A 10,000-nucleotide genomic window follows, 5' to 3' on the forward strand; every position below is an offset into this window, starting at 1 on the left:
ATGTTCTTTATAAACAGGATAATGTTTTACTGGTATAAGAAGGCACGTGAACAATAAAGGAAGAATGCACCGCCTACAGATTAATTACTGAAGTAATTATTTGCAATCCCTCTTAATATCGGCCATACCATGTCTAATATCATGAATTAAGGTATATATATATATTTCATAATCTATAGGTTTAGAAGTATGAAAAATGTCTTACCTTAACATTTGTGGTCACTGTACCTCGGTAATGTCAATTAATATTTTAGTCTTCATGTAAAAAATAATTGGGCTAAATTTATATTGTTTTTATATAAACGCAGACTATTAAGCGTTGTCGACTTAAAGCCCTGTCACTAGAATTTCTTTTGCATTGGTTTCCGACAGTTGTATCACTCTTCCCGAGATCTTTATGGATATAAAATACAAACTTATGTTTTTAAAAAATCAGTGTATGAAATTCAGAACCAATCCCTGCCAGGCGTATGACGCATTTTGTCCCATTTGAATGGTCGGGTATTTAAATAGTCATACTACCTTCCGCTCCCTTCTTCTTATACCATGTATTTTAAGTTTTTTTTCTCATACTTTTTTGAGTATGTTCTGATATTGCTGTACGATAACTGCATCAGGGACAGGCATCAATGAGGCGGGAGCGATTCAGTTCCACAAATGTGATTATTTTCTTAATAATAAGAGGAAAGTTAGAGGTATTTATAATTCTTATACTAATAACTGTAATAATTATTTTTTTTTTTTCGGAATTTCCAAGAAAGGGCTGCTTGAGGTGTGCATTAAATCCCTTATCTTACATCTAAAGGACCTGAAACCAACAAAAATGGGAAGAAGAAAATCAGTCAACTATGACCTCTATATATCCTACATATCCTCTATATATCCTATGTATTTCTAAAAGGCAACAAACAATAGACAGTGACTTACAAGAAATACATTTTCAGTAATGTCGTCTATATTTTCTTCAGCCAGAGACTGAAATATAGATATGGTATATATTTGCTTTAAACAGTAATTCTTAATAGTATATGGCTGTGGAAGAAGAAAGAGAAGGCTTGGAATATTATAAAAGCATATCTTATTAAAGATTAGATGAAAAACTTTCTGGTAAAAAATGAAGATGAGCATACAGGTTTACTGTCCAATGAAACACTTTTTGGGGGATAGAAAACGAAATGCAGTCACATACTACCATATCAAAAGTCCATCTATAATACACTGTTTTACCCTTAATGACCTACGTACATTAATCACTGTCCAAATTGTTTACATGGAGTCAGTCCTGCGCAATTTGTTTAAAAATGACAGGATGTCTCCCTACCTCTCCTCTGACCTTATTCTCTTCCTTCCGGGCGCAGAGGTATAAAGCTGGTTGTCTGTCTTTATTTTACTGTGAATGAGGTGTTATGACTCTATGCCAGTAAATCTGACACTGTCTGGCATATTTGCTCAATCCGTACCAGGCCTCCCGTCTCTGCAGTCATGACCCTCTGATTTCATTTGCTTCATCATAGGTAGGGAGACATCCTGTCACTCTGTAACAGCTTGCGGAGAATTGACTCCATGTAAACAATTTTGACGGTGATTAATGCACATAGGTCGTCAGGGTTAAAACAGTGAATTATAGTTGGGCTTTAGGTAGGTGCCAGTGGAAGAAGGGTATGTGACTGCGTTTGTTTTTTTCTTTATTCCCCCAAGAGGGTTTCATTGGATAGTAAACTTCTATGTCCTTCTTAATGTTTTAATCAGAAAGTTTTCCATCTAATCTTTAATAAGAGAGCATGTCATATCAAATTTCAAGACTTCTTTTTCTATTTCCACAGCCATAATATGGTATAGGAGAGTAGGCATGGATGCAGGCGTGGTTGTGGGTGAGTGAGTGTGAGTGCGCTTGTGCGTGTGCGTGTTTAAGTACCTTTTGCATATGACTAACGCCTCAAGGAAAGAATCGGCCAAGCGAAGAAGCCCATCTTGACATGACTCCATTCCTTTCAAACAACTGCGGTTTGTGAACTTGCCGCTATTTCCACTTTCCTCGGGCCTCTTGTCCATTTTTGCAAGAATTTGGACAGGCGCTGTTTAGTAATACTTCGTCACATCTGCTGTATTCTTAAGTCCTTTTTGCTCATGGGGTTGCAAATGGTGCTTCAACTAACGGCGACATTAACACTTGTGACCGGCAGAAGAAAGGAGAAAAGGCGTCATTCAGCGAACGAGGTCTTCATGCCCCTAATCCTGGCCAAGCAGAGCTGCCAAGTTACGATTTAAGCGAGTCTAATGTAGTCACACTAGTCCCATCCCACAACACCCTCAGCTGACTCCTTCATCTCAATAAAAAGAAAAATGATGATAATAATAATTATAAATAATGAATATAAATATAAATGATAAAACATTACGTCCTTTCCGACTTAGTTATTTGTAACGAGGTAGCACAATGGCGGCCTTCCTTGACCCACGTCTGTTGCTCACTGTCGGTTCAAACAATCTGCTTCCCTCGTGAAATTAAAGATAAGCTAATCCCGGTGCTTGACGTACAGGGAGATTAACATTAATTTTGGTACATTGCTTTTAAAAGGAGTAAGCTGAGATATCGATTTTCTTTCGGTCGAACTTTGATAATTGATACACTGACTGTAGACAATATTACGCTAACTAAGGGACAGACCTTCAAAGTAAATAATATTAGTTGTAACATAAACGACGCACTTCCTCTGGCTACATTCATTATCAGTCTTCGTTATGTGGGAGTTTATCAGGATAGCTAAGCTGAGTACACTGATACGAGTTTTATTTTCATTATGCAGATAGCATAAGTGCTGTGGAATCTCTTAATTAACCTACAGATCAATGTAGACCTGATACAGAGTCCCAAATGATTTTTTTTTATTGATTTAAAGTAGTGGAATCTCAGTGAGGTGTTTTAATACATGGGCTGATTTATCTGACGAGTTAATGGATCTTACTGATGGTATCAGAGGTGGAATGACTTGGGTTTAGAGCGCTGGCTTTGTAATCGCAAGGTCCTGGGTTCGCCCCTCTCAGTCAACTCTGCTGGGTGTGAGTACTAACACGCTGACGTCAGAATGTTGGGGTTAAAGTCGGGTCGGAAAGGAACTGGCCATCTTACACATCATGTTCCTCTACGAACATGTACCCTAAGTCCACTTGGGGATGGGACCAACCCTGACTTCGATTAATGGTACCATGGCCAGAATGCAGTCGATGGGAATCACATGTAAGCATGGACTCTAAAGCCACTTGTGGTAATAGATCTGAATGGTTATCTCAATTTTGCACTTCAATACAAACAGCCAACCCATGCCAGATTTTGGGTAATAGAACTGTTCTCTGTGGATAATAAGCGCTAGTTTTTTTCGTTGTGACGACGTCAGAGGAAAAGGTCACCTCACTGGATTGTTTATGTTATTACAATCATCTTCATTACCATTATCATTGATATTGTTAAAAGAGAGGGCTTGTCCTTAGTTTTCACCGTTATGGCAAATAAAAAAAATTATCATAGGTTATTGTTGCACTACTTTGCAAGGGAATGTGACAGCAAAAACAGAGTATCATGTCCTTACAATGCCAGATAAGACATAATAATCTAAATAATTTAATCAGGAAGGTGAGATAACAGCTTCGAAATCAAACTCGAATGATCTTCAGGCTTTTACTTGTATAGAATGTAAACAAACCAGTGACTGAGAAGGATTAAAATTTTGCAACAAGTAATGTAACTTTTTATCTTCCAAATATACTTTATTTGTGTTAGAAAGATTAAATACAGTATCATGAGGCAGCAGCATCCTATAGTTGGCTAAAATTACTTTACAGTCATTGCCTATCTGTGGAAATGGCAAAGAAAAGATATTTATTTCTTATCTCTATACAGCACAGACAATAAACTCTTTGTTTGTAACAACCAATGCTGAAATGAGTAGTATTTGCTGAAAAAGAGAAAGAAAAAAACATGTAAAACACTTCTTTCAGCTTTCAGTTGGATCCACGCATATTATCAGGATCCCGTAACAATTAAAAAAAAAAGGTCAACTAAATCCGAAGAACAGAAAATGCGTGACGAGTGTTCGATAGTCTTGGCAACATTTGGGGATTTGACTTTAGCTTGACTAGTTCGCCTCATTGGCATCCTGGAGGAGACTAGTGCACCTTCTCCGTGGCCTGGGACGTGGAGGGGAAGGTGCTTCCGTAGGCTGGAGTGTATCCCTCCCTTCCTGCGTGGGAGAAGGACGTGAGGGAGGCGCCTCCCACGAAGGCGTGCTGGAGTTCCTCGAGGGTGCGGCAGTTGGTCTCCGGCAGGAAGAAGAAGGCGACGAGAGCCATGATGATGAAGAAGGAACCGAAGGCGAGGACGGCGTCTTCGAGGCCGATGGTGGACGTGAGGTCGGGGAACACCTGGGCGGTCGGAGAGGTTGGGATCGTAAATTGAATTCACTGACAATGGCACGCAAACCTGACTTACGCACGAACGATTGGATTAATCTCCTCAGATACGTGCGTATTGCAGACTTTATGAGCTAAACACCAGTAGGAGGTGAAGTTATTTTTACACACGACTTCCAGTTTCACAGCTCTTACATAAATGGTACGTAGGACAAAATAAACTTACAGAATCGGTCAGAACTTTGAAATAATCCCTGAACTTAAAATTATCCTGCAGACAGGTGCTAATAGCCATTAGCTATCCTGCATACAATTAAAACCTTTAGGTTATTTGTGTCACATATAAGCAAAGCTAAATACCACTGCCAGGTATAGATCCATTGCCAGCTACTCCGCAAACAATCAAAGCTTCAAAATTATCTCGGAGTATTTTTTCCACATTCAGTGCCTCAAAATTCTCAAATTTAAAAGTTCCCGTTCACATATATTCGAAGCCTCAAAATTATCACAGAATCACAAATTATCGTTCACATACATTCAAAAGCTTAAAATTATCTCAGGATCAAATGTTACCTCTTTCACACATATCCAAAACTTAGAAATCATCTCGGAACTCAAAGCTATCTTTCACATAATCCTGTCCCCCAAAATAATTGCCCCCGACCACCCCCCTCCCCCCCAAAAAAAAGAAGAAAATACTAACACAGCCAGGTACACGTCCCTTGCCATCCGCCCTACATGTAACCAACACCAACAAACCTCAGTGATGACGAAGAGAAGGAGTACGAAGATGCCAGTGCAGAGGGAGGCGCCGAGAGAGCGGACGGGCGTGGGCAGGAGTTCTCCCAGTAGAATCCAGGGTACAGGACCTGCGCCAAGACCGAAGGATGCGACGTACACCATCACGGCCGTCAGGGGGATCCAGGAAACGTTTGCGTTTCCGCTGTACAGGACTCCACCTAAGGATAAAAGCGTTCCAGGCGTGCTATTGTATTGTTTTATAGTTTTTTATGTGATGCTACCAAAAAAATCTTACTCTATAGAATAACCTGTGTGTGGAAATTTTTTATTGACACACACACACCTGTAACGAACATGGAGAGGCCGCAGACCACGGACGAGCAGATGAGCAGCGGCCGCCTCCCGACTTTGTCGATCGTGATGGCCGAGATGAAGGTGAACACCACCCTGCACACGCCCAGCAGAACGGAGCACGTGAACGGGTCCAGCTGCACGCCCGCGTTCTCGAAGAAGTACACGGCGTACATGAAAATGACCATGGCGCCGCCCAGCTCACGGAGGATGAAGATGGACGTGACGAGGAGAACGGGGCGCCAATTGCCAGGCTCCTTCAGAGCTTTGAACTGGAGGCGGAAGAAGTGGAGGGAGGGGGGGGGGGAGATGGGAAGATGGGTTTAGGTTTATAATACTTCTAAAATTCATATATGCTTTTATCTAGACATAAAGTTAGGAGTTGTGACCTAAATATAAAAAAAAAAAAAAAAAAAAACAGATCCCCAGTAAACTAGCAAGTGATCTTTGCCTTAAGAAAGAAAGAAAGAAAGAAAAATAAAAAGAGACAGAGCCACAGAGAGGGAGAGAAAGCAAATTAAAGAGACAGACAAACAGACATATTAAAAACTACGAGATCCACCTGCTTGACGATGGACCCGTTCTGGCTGTTGAGGGCGTCGCGGATGGAGCTGAGTTCGGCGTCGACGTCATGTTCCGGGGCTCGCAGCTTCATCAGGGACCTGGTTGGCATATTAGTCGCGTGATTAGCTGTCATTGATCCTGTTGTGGTGATTAATTTTTATCGTTTTGAACCCATTGATTGGCGTCAATTCAATGGTTCGTGTAATGATGAGGATGAGGATGAGGATGATGATAGTGAAAATGGTGTAAGTGCTAATGATAATATTTCGTGATAAAAAAAGCAATGATACTAGCATCAATAACCAATTCATGTCACAACAGCAATCACTTTATTCACCAGCGATGACTACAACCCTCTCCAACCTTCCTACCCCTCCCCTTTCTCCCTTTCTCCCTTCCCCCTTCCCTCCTCGCTTCCCACTCCACGCTCCCTCCACCCTCCCTTCTTCCCTCCCCCCTACCTTCTTCCCTTCCCACCCACCCCTCCCTCCTCCCTTCCCCTCTCCCTCCCCCTCCCTTCCTCCCTTCCCCTATCCCTCTCTCCCTTCCCACCCACCCCTCCCTCTTCCCTCCCTCCCTTTCCTCCCCCCTTCCTCCCCTCCTCTTCCCTCCCTCCCTTTCCTCCCCCTTCCTCCCTTCCCCCCACCCCTCCCTCCACCCTCCTTCTTCCCTTCCCCCCCACCCCTCCCTCCTTCCACCCCAACTCACCTGAGCGCCTGCTTCTCCTTTCCGTTCTTGAGCAGCCAGTAGGGAGACTCGGGGACGAACAGCACCGTCGCAGCCACCGGGAACAGCAGGACTCCGCACACCAGCGTCGCACTCTCCCAGTCCAGGAACCGAGCCAGGACGTAGATGAGCAGCATCCCGACGCTCACCATGATCTCGGGGAGGGAGGAGAGGAGACCCCGGACGTCGGCTTGGCAGATTTCGGCGATGAGAGGCTGGTGAGTGGGGAGGGGGGTGTGGGGGATGTTGTTAATTTTATCTTTTCGTTTCTTCTTCTTTTTCTTTCTTTTTTTTTTTTTAGTGGTTTTTTTGTAATGTATGTGTTATGGGATTATATATTTTTTTTCAGTTGGGATGTACTCTGTTGTTAATGTTTTAACCTCGTGTATGTCTTTGATTGATATATTTTTAAGTATTATGGGTATTTCATTAGTATTTCATCATGTGTCTATTAAATGCTATTTGGCGAGTACGATTTATGTCAGTGTTTATTAAATAAAAACGAAACTCATAACTTTTTTCCTTTAAACCCAGTATACACAATCCACAAAACATAAAAAAGTAGGTCCCCCAAAAATGAATAAATAAATAAATAAACAAAAAAAAAAAAACAATAATAAAAAAAAAATCAGAGAGCTTCCTACAGAATCCTCCCTTGTTCCTCCCCATCGCCACTCACCTGCACGACGGTAGTCATCATGAGACCCATTCCTCCTGTGATGACTCTGCCGACGAACACCCAAGGCAGGGAGTCCGTGGCCGCCATGACGACCCATCCGAGGGCGGCGGGGAGCAGGGCGAAGCTGAGGAGGCGACAGGGACCGATAGCTTCGACGACCACACCGGAGCCCAGCGTTGTGAACACTGCAGCTATTCCGGCGCAGGACACTGAGGGGAGAGGGAGGGTGTTTCATTTCGTGGCAGAGACAAGGGGGGAAGGAAGGGGGTAGTGAGATAGATAGATAGATAGATAGATAGAGAGAGAGAGAGAGGGAGAGAGAGAGAGAGAGAGAGAGAGAGAGAGAGAGAGAGAGAGAGAGAGAGAGAGAGAGAGAGAGAGAGAGAGAGAGAGAGAGAGAGAGATAGAGAGAGGGAGAGAGGGAGAGAGGGAGAGAGGGAGAGAGAGAGAGAAAGAGAGAGACAGACAGAGACAGAGACAGAGACAGAGAGAGAGAGAGAGAGAGAGAAAGAGAGAGAGAGGAAAAAAGGGGAAAACAAAACTCTAACCGCAAAGAAAAATAACAACAATAAAAATCATATATAACCCCCCAAAAATTGAGAAAAATAAAATCCAAGAAAAAACAGCGTAAAAGAAATTGAAAGCTAATCAAAAATAGAAAAGAGAAAGAGAAAGACCGATTACCGAGCCACTGCTGATCATCCTGAGTCATGTTGAAGTTGGTCTTTGGGTCCTCCATGATCCGCGAGACCTCGACGGACCAGCCCACCACGAAGCCCGTGCATAGCGTCGTGCACACCAGGACCACGCAAGCGAGAATCTGTGAAAGGGGGAGGGAACGTCCGTAGAGTTTTGAAAAGTGCATGTGTGATTCTGATTTTTTTTTTTTACATTTATTATTGTAATAATTATTATTTTATTTTATTTGTTTCGTATTTTTTGGAAGTTTATGTGGAAGGACTAAAGAATTAAGATTGCGTGCGTGTACGTATGCGTTTCTACTTGTATTTATTAATCCATTCCGATTTTTCCCCCCATCTTATTATCACCAAATGATTCCATTTTTTTCCCTCATTCATAACATTCCACTCAAAAATCCTTTACCTGTCGCCAGCGGTATATGAGCCACGTCTTAAGTGACATGATGGATAGACAATGATAGGAGTCCTGTGTGTCCTTTGGTGGTCCTGCCCTCCTCCTTCGACGTCCTGCCTGTGCTCGTCCTCTGTGTCGCGTCTGCAAAATGAAGAGAAAAAAAAAGGATGATGATATTTGGTTAAATTAGATTAAGTCACTCGCTTTATAAAATCATCGTGGGACATTTTGAATCCTTGTAATATCCGTGTAATGTTTTTATTGGTGATTTTTGCATTCCTTTCAAAGAAAAACATTTGTTTTATCATCCAGTATAATCTTTTATTACTTTATTATTTTATCTTACAAGTATTACAACGTATATTTTTCATTATTATTTTTAATGAAACGGAGCGACCCATAGACCAGCCAGCTATAGAGAACTTCAAATAAAGTACAGCGAAATTCAAATAAAATACAGCTGTATGTCGAATACAAAACTCCTTAGCCAGAAAATTTCTCGAAATATAAAAAAAAGGATGAATAACAAAGTGAGGGAGAAAAAAGAAAAACAAAAGCGAAAGGAAGATAAAAGAAGAAATATACTAAAGTAGAAGAAATATAAAAAACTAAAACTAAAAAGATAGATAAAGAGAAGAAAAGGGGAAAGGAAAAAAAAAAAAAAAAAAAAAAAAAAAAAAAAAAAAAAAAACTCAATTAACAATCAACCCAACAATATTACACTAAAGAAATATTACAATACTAATTTGCGAAAAGAGAAAATCGGAGTGCGCAAGACAGTCGTGGGCGCGAACGTGTCTCGGCAGAAGCAACAAGGATCTGTCAGGCCTAAGCTGCGTCTCCGTGCCGCTCTGCCCGACTGTGGCCTTTGTGTGTGTGTGTGTGTGTGTGAGTGTGCGTGTGTGTGTGTGTGTGTGTGCGTGTGTGTGTGTGTGTGTGTGTGTGTGTGTGTGTGTGTGTGTGTGTGTGTGTGTTTGTTTGTGTGTAATTGTGTGTTATTGTGTGTGTGTGTGTGTGTGTGTGTGTGTGTGTGTGTCTGTGTGTATGTGTGTGCGTCTGTGTGTGTGTGGGGGGGGGGGGATTGTAACTTTAGCCTATGGGTTTGTATATTGATATTTGCTCGTATGTATCCAAATATCTGAATGTGTTTTTACTATGTACAGTATATGTACAGTATATATCTGTACATACGTGTGTGAGAGTCTGTATCCGTGTACCTGTGTGTGTTCGTGTTTGTGTGCCTGTGTATGTGACTCACTCCCGTGTGATGAGATGTGAGGTTAGTTGTGTCACGGCCAACCTCGTGACTGAACATTACGAAATGCCGGTCGCCGAGGGAGTAAAAGGGAGAGGAGAAGAGAGAAGAAAGCGGGAGAGGATTTAAGAGGAAGAAAAGAGAGTAGTGGAATGCACAGGACAGTCGGCGATGCATCAATA

At 42.0% G+C, this 10,000-nt stretch overlaps 1 protein-coding gene across 1 annotated transcript in view; it reads right to left on the reverse strand.

Annotated features, from left to right (window-relative positions):
• Positions 1-3,662: 3,662 nt before the first annotated feature.
• LOC125046406 (facilitated trehalose transporter Tret1-like) overlaps positions 3,663-10,000 on the reverse strand; it is a 9,948-nt gene continuing 3,610 nt past the window's right edge. Inside the window, exons 2-9 of the mRNA XM_047644179.1 lie at positions 8,573-8,704; positions 8,153-8,288; positions 7,469-7,677; positions 6,772-7,004; positions 6,062-6,161; positions 5,492-5,771; positions 5,167-5,366; positions 3,663-4,419 (exon numbers count right to left, since the gene is read on the reverse strand). Of these exons, the coding sequence (XP_047500135.1) occupies positions 4,165-4,419; positions 5,167-5,366; positions 5,492-5,771; positions 6,062-6,161; positions 6,772-7,004; positions 7,469-7,677; positions 8,153-8,288; positions 8,573-8,611 (1,452 nt within the window). The 5' untranslated portion in view covers positions 8,612-8,704 and the 3' untranslated portion in view covers positions 3,663-4,164. The remainder of the gene's footprint in view (positions 4,420-5,166; positions 5,367-5,491; positions 5,772-6,061; positions 6,162-6,771; positions 7,005-7,468; positions 7,678-8,152; positions 8,289-8,572; positions 8,705-10,000) is intronic.

The sequence above is a fragment of the Penaeus chinensis genome, chromosome 39, assembly GCF_019202785.1.
Source record: "Penaeus chinensis breed Huanghai No. 1 chromosome 39, ASM1920278v2, whole genome shotgun sequence".
Lineage (NCBI taxonomy): Eukaryota > Metazoa > Arthropoda > Malacostraca > Decapoda > Penaeidae > Penaeus > Penaeus chinensis.